General features: G+C 48.2%; 5 protein-coding genes across 5 annotated transcripts; 2 read left to right on the top strand and 3 right to left on the bottom strand.

Moving 5' to 3' along the window:
- Positions 1 to 1,458: 1,458 nt before the first annotated feature.
- Positions 1,459 to 3,156, bottom strand: F5891DRAFT_665159 (ribosomal protein L4 domain-containing protein). Its single transcript, XM_041372699.1, has 6 exons — positions 3,034 to 3,156; positions 2,904 to 2,978; positions 2,712 to 2,854; positions 2,091 to 2,656; positions 1,847 to 2,040; positions 1,459 to 1,779 (listed from the first exon to the last, which is right to left on the bottom strand). Exons 1-6 carry the CDS (start codon positions 3,074 to 3,076, stop codon positions 1,679 to 1,681), a joined length of 1,122 nt encoding a protein of 373 aa, XP_041220990.1. The 5' UTR covers positions 3,077 to 3,156; the 3' UTR covers positions 1,459 to 1,678.
- A 1,764-nt stretch (positions 3,157 to 4,920) lies between these two features.
- On the top strand, positions 4,921 to 6,756 carry F5891DRAFT_1194129 (uncharacterized protein; the record flags this gene model as incomplete). Its single annotated transcript, XM_041367889.1, has 8 exons — positions 4,921 to 4,944; positions 5,006 to 5,288; positions 5,342 to 5,424; positions 5,471 to 5,815; positions 5,878 to 6,002; positions 6,066 to 6,195; positions 6,250 to 6,279; positions 6,331 to 6,756. The coding sequence occupies 8 exons, from the start codon at positions 4,921 to 4,923 to the stop codon at positions 6,754 to 6,756; spliced, it is 1,446 nt and encodes a 481-aa protein (XP_041220989.1).
- A 738-nt stretch (positions 6,757 to 7,494) lies between these two features.
- On the top strand, positions 7,495 to 9,002 carry F5891DRAFT_1058207 (t-SNARE). The gene is made up of 6 exons (XM_041362790.1): positions 7,495 to 7,794; positions 7,849 to 7,933; positions 7,986 to 8,137; positions 8,185 to 8,393; positions 8,462 to 8,616; positions 8,667 to 9,002. Exons 1-6 carry the CDS (start codon positions 7,586 to 7,588, stop codon positions 8,676 to 8,678), a joined length of 822 nt encoding a protein of 273 aa, XP_041220988.1. The 5' UTR covers positions 7,495 to 7,585; the 3' UTR covers positions 8,679 to 9,002.
- A 1,431-nt stretch (positions 9,003 to 10,433) lies between these two features.
- F5891DRAFT_1058202 (uncharacterized protein) lies at positions 10,434 to 12,308 on the bottom strand. The gene is made up of 8 exons (XM_041362789.1): positions 11,890 to 12,308; positions 11,801 to 11,833; positions 11,716 to 11,750; positions 11,560 to 11,665; positions 11,430 to 11,508; positions 11,255 to 11,374; positions 11,159 to 11,196; positions 10,434 to 11,104 (listed from the first exon to the last, which is right to left on the bottom strand). Exons 1-8 carry the CDS (start codon positions 12,113 to 12,115, stop codon positions 10,794 to 10,796), a joined length of 948 nt encoding a protein of 315 aa, XP_041220987.1. The 5' UTR covers positions 12,116 to 12,308; the 3' UTR covers positions 10,434 to 10,793.
- A 333-nt stretch (positions 12,309 to 12,641) lies between these two features.
- On the bottom strand, positions 12,642 to 14,677 carry F5891DRAFT_1058200 (glycosyltransferase family 22 protein). The gene is made up of 8 exons (XM_041362788.1): positions 14,480 to 14,677; positions 14,293 to 14,431; positions 14,068 to 14,241; positions 13,790 to 14,014; positions 13,632 to 13,738; positions 13,357 to 13,583; positions 13,127 to 13,299; positions 12,642 to 13,074 (listed from the first exon to the last, which is right to left on the bottom strand). The coding sequence occupies exons 1-8, from the start codon at positions 14,624 to 14,626 to the stop codon at positions 12,701 to 12,703; spliced, it is 1,566 nt and encodes a 521-aa protein (XP_041220986.1). The 5' UTR covers positions 14,627 to 14,677; the 3' UTR covers positions 12,642 to 12,700.
- Positions 14,678 to 16,030: the final 1,353 nt, after the last annotated feature.

Below are 16,030 nucleotides of genomic sequence, written 5' to 3'. Positions count from 1 at the left end.
TTTGGAAGCAAATTTGAGCGTCTTTGAAATTGGTCGCTCATCACACACCTAGCGCGCTGTGGTCTATAAAGCCGGACGTGTACACGAGGGCAAAAATCGTCAGGCTCTTGGTAAAACTTGGGTGCACTATTCCCTTGAAAGGGATCGAAGAGAGAGCCACATATAAACCCATAGTCAACCCTTCGTATGTGTGTAATAGCGACACCCTGTTCCTCGCGAAAAGGCACCAAACACAGAGAGCGATGACAGCTTGGAATGTCCTTAATAGATGCATCAACAAATTTCAAGCTGCGTACCTTGACACAGCGCCACATCCAGAATTATCAACGCCACATTCACAACAAACAATGCCTCGAGGCTTGGTGTGGCGCAAGCCTTGCACGAGGACGAGAGCTGGTGACACTGAGGTTCACACCTATGAGTGATCTGAGCAACTTCGCACACCAAAAACATCTCATCAATGATCTCTTACGGTAGATTCGGAGACATGAAAGTGCACGACATGGATTAGAGATCACCTTTGTCATAAGAAACTTCCTTACGGTACACTGAAAGACGATGAGGAGCGATCATAGTAGTTAGACGCTTGGTGCTCACAATGCTCGAATCAGTCCTAAAATATCGTGTATGCAGATGAACAATCAAGGAGATATTGTACCGTGGTCTGTAGAGTGCATCAATGCAGTCTCACCAATAATGGAGTCGGCCAACACTGGGGTTGGCATAGCTGAATAAGTGAGGGAGGGTTGTAGGATTCTCCTTATGAGTTTTGAAGGATTATATATGAGCACAATATGTCCTGAGGCAGTGCCTATCATAGTCATGGCATCTCTCGTGCTGGAGTCACTGCTAGAAGCTCAAAGTAGAAAATCACGCGCATCGCAACAAAAGTCACCATTGCAGCGGCGAACCTCTCAACCCATCATGCATCATGTTCTGGACTTCGACCATGTGGAAATAAATCCAAAAATGAAGCACCCGTCCGATGAATTTTGTGGTTCCGCTCTGATCTGAAAAGCTCTGAACAAGCCAAAAGGAACTTCCACGCTTGTCACAGATTGTCACTGCAGATTATCGGTGTGTATGATCGTGTGGAGTACAGTGGTAGTACTTGCCATAGCATAAGTGGTTGAACTTGCAATGTTGCTCCAAGAAAAAAGCGTCCAAAGAGCTCGACTTGGACACGATGGGACACGATTGAAATGTTGACACATGTAGCGGGCGTTGTAGCAGCCCATTTGCGGAAATTTACCTAGGTCCCTGGGAGGTAAACTCAAGATAATATGGCGCACATTACTCACCAATTTTTTTTTCAACTGAAGCTTGATTGAAACGGGTATTGTACCAATCGTGTTTGAAATTCATCAAAGACGTAAGCTCCACACTCCTGCAGGGTAAGCGAATTAAATTCAGCTGCCCAAGGGGGAACAAACTGTCAGGCGTTGTCAGGCCAAACGGTCTAAAAACGCGGCCACTTTTGACAGGAGTGATGTGGCTGAAACATAACTCCTTTGGACGCACTTTGACTAAGCGAGAATGGAGTGGAACGAGATCTGAAATTGATCAGAAGTACTGGCAAAGTACAGTCTCCATGAATGACAATTTTTGCATGGCATGAATGCATAAGGGCATGCGAGGACAATCGACGTAGATGTAGGTAACCATAACTTCAACACATTCAAGGAGCGAACAACGTGTTGAGGAAGGCCTCTCCAGCAGAGGAGCCCTTGGCCTTCTTTCCTTTCTTGTCTTTTTGTGCCTTGACACGCTCCTGCTTGACTATAACACATCAACGTAATACATGAGTGATCAATTTGATTAAATGAAAGGTAGATAAGATACGTACGCAACTCTTGTCTGCGGAGGGTCTTGGCGTAAGGGTTCATGCGGAAGAGAACGCCCTTGTTGACGAGAGGGTTCTTCTTCTGCGTCCATGGGCGTTTCTGGACCCTTGGGCCCGCAGGGCGAACAACAGATTGAATCTCAGTGCTGTTGATGAGACGAGTAACGTCGGGGTTAGAGATCTTAGCGGTAGGAAGGCTATACGCGGCAAATCAGTCGAGCAATAAGGCACTGCATACGAGACATACAGGTAGTCCTTCTTGTACGAGGAGGCTTTGTCGAAGGTGCCGAATACCTCATCAAGGAGGCTGAAGGCGCCCTCTGTCCAGATGACGAAGCGGCCAATGTGTCCACCAGGAGCGAGTTGGAGAAGGTTCAACCTTTGGACGTTGACGAGTTCGACACCAGGCAAGTTACGGAAAGCCTGGACGATGCCGTTGTCGTCCTTGAAAACGACAAGAGGGCCACGACGTTGACGGTAGCGGCGGTTGCGCATCTTGCCCTTTCCTGCACGGAGTTTGCGCGAGTTAGAGACCTTGGTGACATCCGTGTATGCATTCAGGGCCTTGAGGAGAGTTATAGCCTCCTTGGTTTTCTTGAAGGACTCAGCTGCGTTATCAACGACAAGAGGAACCTCGGCAATTTGCTCGATACGGTGACCGCGGGCGAGAACAAGGGAGGGGAGCGCGGAAGCTGCGAGTGCAGAGACGGTAGCAAAGCGGCGCTGGTTTTGGTTGACCTTGACGTGCCATTTGCGCCAAGTCTTGGTGGGGGCGAACATGCGACCGCCACGGCACATGTTTCCAAAGGCAGCCTAAGGATATATTGTCAACGATGCAAGATCAGAGATTGGATGACTATCCACGCACCTGGCCAGAACGGTGGGTACCACCACCACCGACACGAGGAATACGTGCAACAGCGCGACCAGTGCCCCAGGACTCAGCGGAAGTCTGGTGGCCGGCCTTCTCGCTGACAGCATAAGCCTGACGCCTGTTCTTGGCCATGCTCTCTGAGATGATGTCACATTTCCGATAAAGTGCCAAACACTTGTTACGCACTGTGAACCTGGGCGACTACATCAAGCCTGATGGGAGCTGTGAGAACGGCAGGAAGGGGAAGGGAGGTTGAGGCCTCTACATGAGATAGACTTAGTGTGGACGGAAAGCAAGCCGAGAAATGAGTACAAACCTCCGGAGACGGATTGGACGGTAACGGTGGGTCTTGAGGCCATTGTCGTTGATCTTGACGGTCTTGACGGTCTTGAGGTATTCTAGCCTGCCTAACGTGTTGATACAGTAAATAGAGTTTGCTAGTTACAAGCCTCAGAGCAAATACGACCAAACAATCTCTTCAAGCAGATTTCTCCACTTTGACAATTAGACAGGAATCCACTTTTAATATTCTACAGACTTAATCCGTCTACACCAACTTAAATTTGTTCGACTCTCCGGCCATTAAGCTTATCTCCACGAATTTTTGGCTCAAGCACCCGTGTTATGACTCGATCAAACGACACATCTGCGTCTTTTGGTACAGATATATCATAGTGGTAAAAGAATGGTTGATTGATTCACGGGAACATTGGAAAAGGAATCCGAGTCAATCACTGGCATTGAGTCTGCAGACACGACATCCAAAATGACTTCTTGTACGGCATTTGCAAGGGACTGCGATCAGGCATCCTCACTTTCATGGAGAGGCCCAGCAGGGTAACCTATCGGTGCGGGTTGCCTGCGTCGTATGAAAGTAGTCTCCTCTAGGCAGAACGTTACAGAAGGAAGACAGTTGTTTCTTCTCACCTGAGGGTATCTCTACTGCACACCTTATCACCTCTAGAAGAATGAACTCGTCTGACGAATGGAATTGCAGTTAAGGTTTGAGGTTTGTAACGTGTGGCAGACTAGCACTGACGAGCCTCTGAATCAGCAAAAACACACAGGGAAAGAGATGTACAGTCTCATCTGCAAGCGGTTCACACTGCACAGTCATCTATTTCAAAGATTTCGAGCATCCAAATTTAACATTATCTAGCTCCAGGCTACTCGTACGTCCGATGGTGTCTAATTGTTAAGCATAGCATTTACCAAGAGTCTAAACCAAGATGGGCGTGCGACCACTCATACCAACTTTCGATCTTATCTCCGTGCATAGGTTGCCGAATTTAAGGTCGAGGCGTGGCGCCCGGGACAGACTGACAGTACTAGCACAGTTCATACTCTGCCTTATGAGTCATACATGCCCACGGTATACACGCCTGTCACGGTTCAGAAGTGGATATACGAGCTACAGGTTTGTTCTGCCATAAGCCCGTCCATGGTAAGTCGTACATTGAACAGATTTCGATCTCTTACTTTTACTGCTCCTCAGCCACGGGGAGTCTCCTACTTTTAAATCTTTTACTGCGGTTATTCATGCCCCTTGCATCACCCTTGGTCGACTACAGGTTTACTACTTGAATACCCAACAGTCCGGCGATTATACTACAACCGTCTTGTCTCACACACTCTATCATCATGATCGTCTTTGCAAGCATGTCAACTGAGTCGAACCCCCTCCGGGCCCGGGGCCCCTATGAATGCTTATGTGCCTGAGAGTTTGGATAAATATTTTGGCGAATTTACTCAACAATCTTAATAACATGATGTGCGTAATGACATACAACTGGAGTGTGGATAACAAATCATTTAGACACAGACAAAGACTGTCAAGGCGTTTTTAGTGATGGATCTTCACGGCAGCCGACCGGAAGGAAATCTTGGCCAGTAACTGCGAATGGATGAATCGTTTTACCCTCTGATTCGAAGGACCTGTGCTGACATCTTCAAGTAAGAAAGCACTCCTACTTCTAATTCAGGAGACAGGACCGAGGGAAGAAAAACGATGGCCAGCGACGAAGACGGGTTTGAAATTCCTGATGATTGAATCGATGTCACGAAATAAGGTACATCCTCATTCTCCTTAGCAGCCTATATCAACAGTCCACCCACATCAATTATTACTCACTTCCACCCCCCTCCATCATCTCCACTCTACCATCTCCACTCTATCATCCCCAAGTCTTACTTGAGTGACACGATGAACGGACAGCAATCTAAAACAGTTAGTAGTGACGTGGGCCCTGCCAAAACGAAACTATGTACTGACCTTCTGGATGTCTCAGGCTGGATCGACCTATCAGCCGGACCATCTATACAAAGGAAGGCGAGCTTCACTGCCCCTTAACATCGTAGTCATAGGATGCGGTCTGGGAGGTCTCGCCGCTGCATACTGCCTCGCACAGGCAGGCCACAATATCACCATCCTCGAAGCAGCGTCAGCCATCGGTGAAGTGGGTGCTGGCGTTCAAGCCAGTCCCAACGTCTCGCGTCTCTTGACGCGTTGGGGTCTTGGCCCACGTCTTGAAGAACTTGGCGTCAAAATTCAGGCTTTAAGCTTTAAACGATGTGAGTTACATCAAATTGTTGTCTCGGCGCTCTTGTTTAATGACAATTTCCAGGGGACAACGATGAGGTCGTGGGGTGGACGCCGCTTGGGGATGTGATCGATAAGGAATATGGTTCCCCTTTCTACCTCTTACACGTCAGTCATATCCTTATTACACCTATTCTTTCTGACGAGGAAACAGCGGGCTGATTTCCATCGTATGCTCTACGAAGTCGCCGAGCCATACTGTAACATTCGCGTTAATAGTCGCGTTGTATCCGTGGACCCATCGAAACCTAGTGTGACTCTTGCTTCCGGGGAGGTCGTATCTGCTGACCTAATCATTGGCGCTGACGGAGTCAAAAGTGTTACTCGGGAGTATATTGTCGGTGGGCCTGATAAACCCAAACCTACTGGAGATGCTGCTTACAGAACCCTCATCCCGGTGGAGAAACTCCTAGAGGACGAAGAGCTGAGACCATTGGTGGAGAAAATGGAATCAAATATATGGATGGGCCCAGGAGGTCACATCGTCGGCTATACTATTGTAAGCCGACTGTTCGGTTAACATGGTTAACATCCCCGGGAACTAATGCGAGAGCCGGACAGCGTGCCAAGAAAGAATTTAACCTCGTCATGATGCATCCTGATGAAGATGAAGGGGGCATTGAATCATGGACTGCTGAAGGTAACGTGGACAAAATGAAGGAGACCTACAAGGGATGGAGTACCACGTTAGTGACTCCGTTTTAATCCCCACCTTGTTCATGCTAACTGGTGGCGTGGGCGGGACGCAGTATTCAAAAGCTTATGGCGCTTGTTCCGTCAACACTCGATTGGAAACTGATCGCCCGAGACCCATTGTCCTCGTGGATTCACAAGGATGGCAAGTTGGCCTTACTGGGAGATTCATGCCACCCAATGCTGGTTTGTGTAAATTCTCGATCAAAATAGCACATACTGAGTGTCATATCCCATTAGCCGTACCGCGCACAAGGGTCAGCCATGGCGGTAAGGAGGAGTGAAAATAGTCAAACGAGTACTGACACCAGAGTTTTCTAGATCGAAGATGCTGCTATCTTAGGCAACATATTTTCGCATTGTTCGCACCGCTCGCAGATCTTGCCTCTCCTACATGCCTACCAATCTCTCCGGTACGACCGTGCTACCGCGACACAGAACTCCTCAAAGCTAAACCGGCACATATTCCACCAACCCGACGGGCCGGAGCAGGAGAAACGTGATCGCGACATGCGTGCTGCCATGGAGGACGCGCTACGCGTTGCTCGTGGTGAGAAGAGCACACGTGTACTGACAGGCAATGCGAATCAGTGGGCTGATAAGACCAAGAGCGATATCCAATTTGGATACGATGCGGATGAGGAGGCAGAAAAGTGGTGGCTCCAGAATGGGACCAAGCTCGTGAATCTCATTCCTTCAATTGAACTCAAACAGAGAGTTGTACATGCTGCAAATCATGATCACTAAACTTCATAGTTATTTGTATTCTAGACTATTGGCTGCCGTTTAGCTCAGCAGTCCTATCCTACATTAGCACTGTACTTGTAACATTTTGAATTTTCACAATATTCTGAACATCCTGTAAGCACGCTGGCTTACCTGAGTTCTCATAATCAGTACATATACCGTCGCTGATACTGAAAGCTAAGCTTTCAGTATTTCACCTTTTGGTGTAACGGTTATGCGAGGCGGCGGTCTGACCATGTTACACATCCCTCAAATATGATAGCCGCTGTGGTGATTTCACCGGCCGTTGAGCTTTCCTGTCGTAGGACAGGGAGTATGGCAAGGAGGCGCGTGGCTCTGGGACACGTTTCCCACCTGAGCTCCTGCAAAAAAAACTCGTGTCTTAGAGTGAGGTGAAGTGAGGATTCTTACCTGAGACACGCAGGTTTCGCAGCGCGGGATGCAAGAAGTACGGTTTGATAGTCCATTGTGCCGTCAATATTACCTCTGCAATTCAAAAACTCGAATTTTGCGACTAAAAGAATTGTCCCTTACGCGGAACACCACACCACACGTCCTTCCAACGTACTCAAAATTTTCTGCCACGAACACATCGCAGAAAATATACGCATCTCTGCTTCAAAAATTCAATATAGTTTATCAGTCACATGACCTGGAAAATTTTGGCCCATCAGTATTTTAGAGTTTCTCAGGAACATCGTGGGATTTTTGATAATTTGTAAGCGCTTTTTGACCCTTTGGGTAACTGCGTTCGTGGGCAACGTGAGGACCACACCTTGACCACTAAATATTGCGCTATTGTCCTCCTTCAGCTCTCTCGTGTGTCATAATGAGCTTCCAGGACATTGAAACTGGTCTTGCACGTACGGGACAGTCCAGTTCGACAGCACTCCAGCCGCGTGAAGAGTCTGCGTTTCTCTCCTTGCAATCGTCACTTTCACTCCAGGTGTTCAAGATAAATTCGAATGTACAGGGTATTCTCAAGCTGGTCGACCAACTTGGCACTACAAAGGACTCTGCCACGCTTAGGAAGTCATTGTACGTATCACTCGCTAGGTATTACCTCAGTTACTAAATGCACTATGGGCGCAGACATGACCTCACCGAAACCACGAGGGCTATGGCTAAGCGAGGCTCTGAGGACTTGAAGAAGATTGCCTCAACCGCTACGGCAAGCGTAAATTGATACTCTACACTAATGTTTTTGTCAACTGAATCGGATGTACCAGCCTCAACACAAGACCTCAGTTCAGAAAATATCACATGACTTGCAACTGTCTTTGGTAGCTTTTCAAAGAGCACAACAAGTTAGCGCAGAGCGCCAGAGAACAGTGGTAGAAGGGGTGAAAATAGCAGTAGAAGATGATCACTATGATGATGCGTGCGTTACTTTCCCCGCGAAGATGCAATAGCCTCATGTTTCCACAGGCTGCGCCAACGAGAGCCAAGCGCGTCTCCTCGACTACGTCAGGCTCAACTTCTTCAGTCACAGCTTTCTCCGCACGAACTTGCGTACCAAGAGTCTCTGATTCAAGAACGAGAAGCGGAAATTCAAGAGATTGAGTCCGGTATACATGAACTATCGGAGATCTTCCGTGACCTTGGGACACTCGTCAACCAACAGGGCGGCATGCTTGGTATGTGTATGGCTTTCGTTATGATCACTGGCTCACTGGCACCTTCTGTTCTTTTCCCTTTTTCGCAGACAACATCGAATCAAACGTGTATTCCATCGCTGTAGATACCCAGGGGGCAGCCGAGGAGCTTTCGACTGCTTCCGAGTACCAACGCAAAGCTGGACGACGTGCAGCGTGTCTCATGATTATTCTCGTCATCGTCGTTGCAGTTGTGCTTTTGGCTGTACGTAGTATGACCACCACTGCAAGTAGACTTGACTAATCAACCTCTAGATTTTATCATAGATGTGTGGCCTTGTGCCATCGCCTCTCATACCTTTGCAAGTTTTCTATTAGCTGATGGATTATGGACCTCGTTGTGGATATGTTTTACCAAGTGTTTTTATTTCTAACGTCTATTCCTTATATCAATGCACTTTGATGCGAGTCCATGATACCCTCCCCAGTGAATGTGTGTGGTAAGTTAGCTTAGATTGTCTACGGCTATATTCTTTCTCGATGCGTGATATGTGCGTGATACGTAGTCTCGCATACGTATGAAATCAGAGTTTGTATCTTACATAAAACGATTAATATTGGACGTCTGGACGCCCACTGGCAGCGTTTATTGTTCTCTCCCACTGTAGCGCTTTACGACCCGCACACGTGTTAGACTATGACTTCTATCTCGGCTGTCTTTCGCTCCTGCTAATACCCCACATCAGACAGGAGGAATACGTCAGAACCGACGCGTAAATTAGCAAGCGGCCCGAAGACACATCCATTTCTGTTCCGCCTCGACTCGGAGCCATTCGATTCCCACAAGCTGAGCGCGCTTTACTCAAGGCTCCAGCCTGTTCGTACATAGCACCTTACAGCACGAAGCTCAAATAACTCCTGTCCGAGAAACTTCTAGAGGGCCTCGAATACACATCTTCAATGAACATCGAGGGCGCCAAACTGCTATGGATTCACGGATTACGCGTTAGAAGCTTGCCCATCAGGACACCTGCTCCTGATTATTCTGGAAATATAGAAGATAGAGAATTATGCGGAAATGTATGGTGTGCTTCGTTCTCAAGCTTTTCTCTATTTCCGACTTCATCGTCTAGTATCCCCAAAAAGACCATCATTGTTGCTGAACGTCATGTCCCGGCTAAAGGTTTTCTAATCCCACTGCCTGCCCACCTCCATGCCCTTCGCTTACTTGAGTACTGCCAATCTCGGCAGGCGGATTTTTCAACGGCGGAGCGCTGTAGATGGAGTCTCATCAGTGCATCTTTGCCGACTGCTCAAGCGCAGTCTCCTTCCGCCGGCAAATCGTTTATGCGCGCCTTTTCACGTTCATTTAAATTATAATGTCCCGTGTTGGCATTCGCCCCTAACAGCAAGTTTCTTTTAGTATCAATGCGTTTAACGCACCGCAGTCCACGCGCAAAAGGTGATTTCCATGGCTCATCACATTGCGGTTCAGCGAAATTGAACCTTGGTCTAGAGTTTTACCCGCTCTATCCGAGCGCACCAGAACCCCTCCCTTGTGGCGTTCGAGGCTACCTACTCATTCATCGCTTCATTCAGGGTACCTCACAGACGTGTGATCTCGGTGCCTTTGACACTAGCATCCTTGACGTCTGTGCCGGCCTCACCTGCATTCTATTTCGCCTTGCCAGAAGGTGAAGTGCGACTGATGCGGTCCATGTAACGGCGTCTAGAGATCCATGGTGCCACGTCCATACCACCGGTGTATCGAGATCTTTACACCCTGTCGTTATCTCCTGCGACGTTTTCGAGGACGGTCTTCCTGAAATGCAATGATGGATAATCACCTTGACAGGTCCCGAGTCTCGACTCTCCACCCCAATGGGGTTGAAGTTCCAAATGACTTTTGCAAATTGCAAGTATTGAAGTAATCAGGGCGCCGCAGCTCTTCCCTATCGATTGATACGAACTTTGGATTCCGAAATTATAATACCTAATGCTGCATTGCAGTGGTATTCAAATCATAAGTCTTTGATCTAAGATTTCATTCTCATCTATCGGTAGATATGCCATCAGGGCGTTCTCGACGGATACCTCTGATCAAGCTTTAATCGAGCCTATCGGTCTTTGTCCTGTGCATGCCCTAGCCCGCCCGCCCATGACAGATATTTAACAAGCACGTTGAATCCATTACCAAGCTCAGACAGTCGCTCAACACGTGCATGCACGATTTCATATCAACAGAATATCAGCTTTATACATTATAACCGAGTTAAATAACTCCGGTTATACATCTTTTGACGTTACATAGTAACAATGTTTATGTATTTCCACCATTAGGTATAAAATCATTGTCCATAGAAGATAGGATCTGGATGAAGGGTGCGGACACCACGCAGAGCGAAAAAAAATTATAGTTTGATAGATCGAATATGATGAGCATCAGCCCAGCAGCCTGTCCGTCTCCGCGACTCCATTCTGTCGGTCCTTGCGTGCGAGCCCACGACAGCTCCGCACTGTATGTTTCACCCCGTCCACTGCTCGGCTGAAGAGCCAGTTCCTCGCACGCCAGACCGGATGGTCGCGTACATCGACGCGGTCTGGGCGGAGGCGGTCCTCGTTATCGACGACGATAGCAAGCGTTGTAACCGTGGTGATAATCGTTGCAAGTGCTGTGGAGGCGGAAATCATAAACATGATAACCATCTGGAGCCGCGCTGCCTGCTGAACTGAAGAGCCACCAAGTATGGCACCTGAAACCCTTGATCAGTATGACCATTCGTCGACATCGTGGTGTAAATTCTTACCGGTCATCATGCCTGGAATAGAAATGATTCCGATCACGCTATTGTCAAGGGCAAACACTGAATTAGAAGCAGCTTGGTATTTTGAATGATACGAACCTCATTTGGCTGATCGTTGGAGCCAGTGCAAGACGGAGAGCTTCTCGTGCAACAGGTCTACATGCTTCAAAACGTGATGCTCCAAATGCGAGATACATTTCGACTTTGTCGCGATTGTCGCTGCAAGAACGTTGGTTAATATCTACATTTTAAGTACATTAGTGGCACGACTTACTATATCTCCCGCAGTACATAGGACACGGCAACAACGATTCCCGAGACCGTGCCTCCACATAACATACCAACAATTGGAACTTGTAGTTACAAGTCAATATCACTGATTCCGCACAGAGATCATGACATACTATATTGTTCGGGCTTCCAGAACGGCTCTATGACCATGGCGAAGCGGATGCCGATGATAGAGACAGGTATCGTCGAGCACAGCATACCAAACAGTACGCAAGAGAACTATGGAACTGTTCAGAATAGAACATAGATACAATCATCGTAGAACTCGCCATGTGATTGTAGCGCTTTTTAGACTTGTTTATAACTTCTCTGCGTTAGGGACCGAGACAACGACCATAATTGCTTCGGACATACCTGCCTCGACAGTTCCCAGTAAATTCATCAAACCTGGATATCATAATTCTAGTGCCCGGCTACCTCGGGTGAATACGAAAAACGCTCACATGCAATACCGCCCACTGCCCATGGATTATTAGTCTCGAACACCTTCTGCAACACCATAGCCACTAGCCCCAACTGCACTACACATCGTATAGCCGCGGAGAGTAGCGACGATCCTACTCCGAGTTGTAGCGAAGTAGAAATGAGGGCATTGAAAATAATAAAGGAGAAGCCGAGGCCGACGTTGCCCCAATCGAGGTGAGTAGAATCTGTAGGTGCGCTGTCCATGGTTTCTGGGAAGACAAATCAACTAAAGGCTGAGCCTGGGTATGACCACACGATTAGTGGTATTTGAACAACTTGCGAATATGGAAGCATTCGAATCCGAAGAGTGGAACCCGTGGCCAGCCGCCAATGACGTTGAGCAGTTTACATATTAATATAATATCGTGATGGCGCTTGGTTCCTCGCGACACCTAAGCTTACTATGAGCGATGATCATCTACTAGGAGTCTGTGCATCACAACGCATTATGAGTTAAACCTCTACATAGTACATACATATTCTACAAGTACAGGTAAAAGACATAACATCATGTTCACTGTTTGACAGCGCTTCAGCATCTTAACATTGACAATCATAGCGGACGCACCACGATAAGAAGCAGCCTGAGAGTCCAGTCCAGTACTTTTGGCGCGTGGGCCCCGAGAACGCTCACCTAGTACATACCCGGAGTACCAGTGATACGTGATTCAAACAAAGGATCATTGATACACGGCACCCGGTAACAAACAAGGTAATTCATTTCCACGCATTGGCAGAATCACTCAAGTAGATGTCAGGCTGAATCAAGATAGCAAGGTACAGAAGATATTACTTCACTCTCTCTAGTATATAAAGCTGGTCGTTCGTCTCCATCTCCAACACGCTTAACCACTGATGAAGTGGAACTTCCAGAACCTTGGCGATGCCGGCTCGCGGAATGTTCCACTTCCATCTTGAGAACCCCTGCACGCTGTCTACTAACTTCCATCGACCAGTCCCGGTGAACTCTACCGAAGACTCGGCAATGAGGTGAGTAAACGGTGTTGATGTTGTAAGATCGCGTGGGGACAAACTTTCCGTCTTGTTATAGACCCAATCATTTGTTGCTGGTGCGGTCATGGATGGGATATAAGGTGGTGAATGACTCTGGAGGAAGAGCGAGGCCCCAGTCTGGGCTGCAAGGTTAGATATGTGAACTTGCACTGCGATGGTGTTGTCAGCGAGACTCAGAAGCTCATTCGCCGTGGCTCATACCAGCATGTTGGTCTGCATATTGATCGTTGAATGTTACGAGTGCAGAACCACCAGGGTAGTTTGCCATCGACGCGCGTGTCGATACGATAGTGATGGCACAATTCAGAACAAGTATGCCCATAGCTGCGAGAAACATCATCCTTCCGAAAAGACCACCTTTCCTTCGAGATACCCTGTTGAAAAGCTCAGTGTGCCTCTGATCAAACGAAGTAGAAAATATGGATACTTACATCCACCAGGCACCCCGAGCGGCGGCGATATTGAATAGGGGAACGACATAGATAATGAAGCGCCATTCTTTGTGACCCAAACAACTGATGAGGGCAATAAAGAGTACTGGGGGGTACATTAGGGCCCGGACACGGTTATCCGAGATAGCTCCGAGTATAGCCAACGGTAAGGATCCAAGAAGAAGCTTTGGAAGGTGTGAAAGGAAATACGCGTGCACAGGTGAGGTCTGCACAATGGGTGAGAGACGCAAAAGAAAAATAAAGTAACAACTTACGCCCCAATCAGAACTCTTGCCTTGATATACATTGAAATATATACCATACATCTCAGGCCACAGCGGCCACTGGTTCCACATGTATGAGTCGATGGTAACGGTTAAAACTGGTCGCTCAACAGTTGCAGACCTTTCAGTGCACAAAGAAAGATACGCACCGATGGACAGCACGCCAGAGAAAAAACCAATTCTAATCAGTCTCATAAAACTGATATGCCGGAGAAGAAGTGCTTGGACGGCAAGAGGAGCTAGTAATAGCACGACTTCCGAGCGGAACACAACGGCAGTGAACGTTAGTAAAGCAAATGCAACATCGGCGCTCCTTCTTGCAGGATATTGAGACTGTGGAGCTCTGTCGTACAACGCGTAGAATGCAAGGTTGACTTGTGGTTGTCCTTTGTTGAGCCGAGGCTTGTGTCGCAGGAAAATCACCTACCAGGGAACAATGCGAACATGTTTGGTAATGTTCTGCCCATCCAAAACGGCAGATGGAATTGCGAACATATCAGGAGGACATACATGAGGCCAGTTGGACGACCAAATCGTCTACATACAGCCCGCCGTATCAACATGAGACCTGCTGCATTTAGCGTAGCAAGGACCAAACGCACTATGAGAAAGGTCAAAACGCTGCGAGCCAGGTGTTGACATGGAATCAAACCTGCTATCTGAAGGTCGAGCTTTGTGCTTAGCAAGCCCCACTGACTGGCTACATAGGCGACAGGTGAAGTGAGCCACGCAAGTAGAATGCTTCCTATGAACGTCCGTGGTACGGCACCTGAAAAGGTGTTATGGTCAAACTTCGCAACAGATCAGATACAAAGAGTGAGGATGAAAAAGTTTCATGCCTTGTGCAAATTATTCCTTCCAACTCCATACATAAGAACATCATGGGTTGCGTGCAGGTTGAAACTTTCTTCGACTTTCGTGTATGGTGCCAAAAGAACGTGAGCCCAGCTGGTCGCCAACAAGAGTAAATCCATAGCAAAGCTCATCGAGAATTGAATGTGAGTACCGCTGTTCTATGTCCTAAACGCTGAGCATGCCCGAGAATATGGATTTTACAGGTGCCGTATGCTATCTAAATTTGTCTGGATGCTGACGTAACAGTAAGGGTACTCAGAGTACCCTTACTAAAGCTCGGTAAAGCTCGGTAAGAAACTCACCAAATTCGGCTCGACATGCCTCAGACATGCGGCAGACTTCGGCATCCCGGCGGACTTCGAAACTCATGCCTGTTGTTCGACCATCACCTCGTCGTCGCTCTACGCGACTACGGGCTTTACAGACGCCCTTCCGAAGGGGCCAAAAGGCCATGGAACAAGTACAAAGGCCTGTGACTCGTGGAAGAGTTAGCAAAAGTCGAGGAGGACGAAATCCTGCCGGTAGTAGCTCAGATCATGCAAAAATCCAAATCCAATGGCTGTCTGCGCCATCCCGCACGCAAAAGGTCATCGACCACCTCCACAACAATCAGGCGGATTGCCGAATCTTATTTTACTCGGACGGAAAGCAATCGCACGGTGATGGTGACCGCCCCTCTGGAAAAGATAAGGTTTCAGTATGCGCTGTTATCGCAAAGTACGTTTTCGAGGACGATGAAGAATATGCGGAGTATTATGCGACTGTGCCAGACAAATTTCGAGACTCAACAAACAATCATATCAACGGGTATGTTCTCTCAATGCATCCGTCGTGTTGTGTACTGATGTTCCTTTCAAAGCCTCAGAAAAAAGTTTCGTGAATGTCACGACAAGTTACATGCAACCGGCGCTGGTATCATGCCCCAGGATGAAAATGCTGCTCAGAACTTGCATGGTGTGTATTTCTTTTTGTTTTTTGTAGTCTTACTAACTAAATTCACAGCGCAAATACTGAAAGAATTCCCCTGGTATGACGACCTCATTAGCATCATGGGGGGAAACCCTGCCGTGTCTCTCAAAACGGTCTCGTCACGCCCAGGCGTGGACCACGCTGGAAATTATTTTTCCATATCATCTAAGGCGGGTAGCTCCTATTCTGAAACCCTGCGCTCTGGGAGCGCTCAATTTGGCGCTCATCCTGAGCCTGCCAGTTCTAATCATAACACTCAGTCATCCTCTGGTCAGCATTACCCTCCCCCCTCTGGTGCTCAGCATTACCCTCCCCCCTCTGGCGCTCAGCATTACCCTCCCCCCTCTGGTGCTCAGCCTTACCCTCCCCCCTCCGGTGCTCAGCATTACCCTCCCCCCTCCGGCGCTCAGCCTTACCCTCCCCCATCCGGTGCTCAGCCTTACCCTCCCCCCTCCGGCGCTCAGCCTTACCCTCCCCCATCTGGCGCTCAGCCTTACCCTCCCCCCTCCGGCACTCAGCCTTACCCTCCCCCCTCCGGCACTCAGCCTTACCCTCCCCCCTCCGGC

Source organism: Suillus fuscotomentosus (genome assembly GCF_016647785.1).
Source record: "Suillus fuscotomentosus strain FC203 chromosome Unknown F5891scaffold_66, whole genome shotgun sequence".
NCBI lineage: Eukaryota > Fungi > Basidiomycota > Agaricomycetes > Boletales > Suillaceae > Suillus > Suillus fuscotomentosus.
Note: the sequence above shows the minus strand (reverse complement) of the source record. Positions and strands in the feature narration are given on the sequence as shown.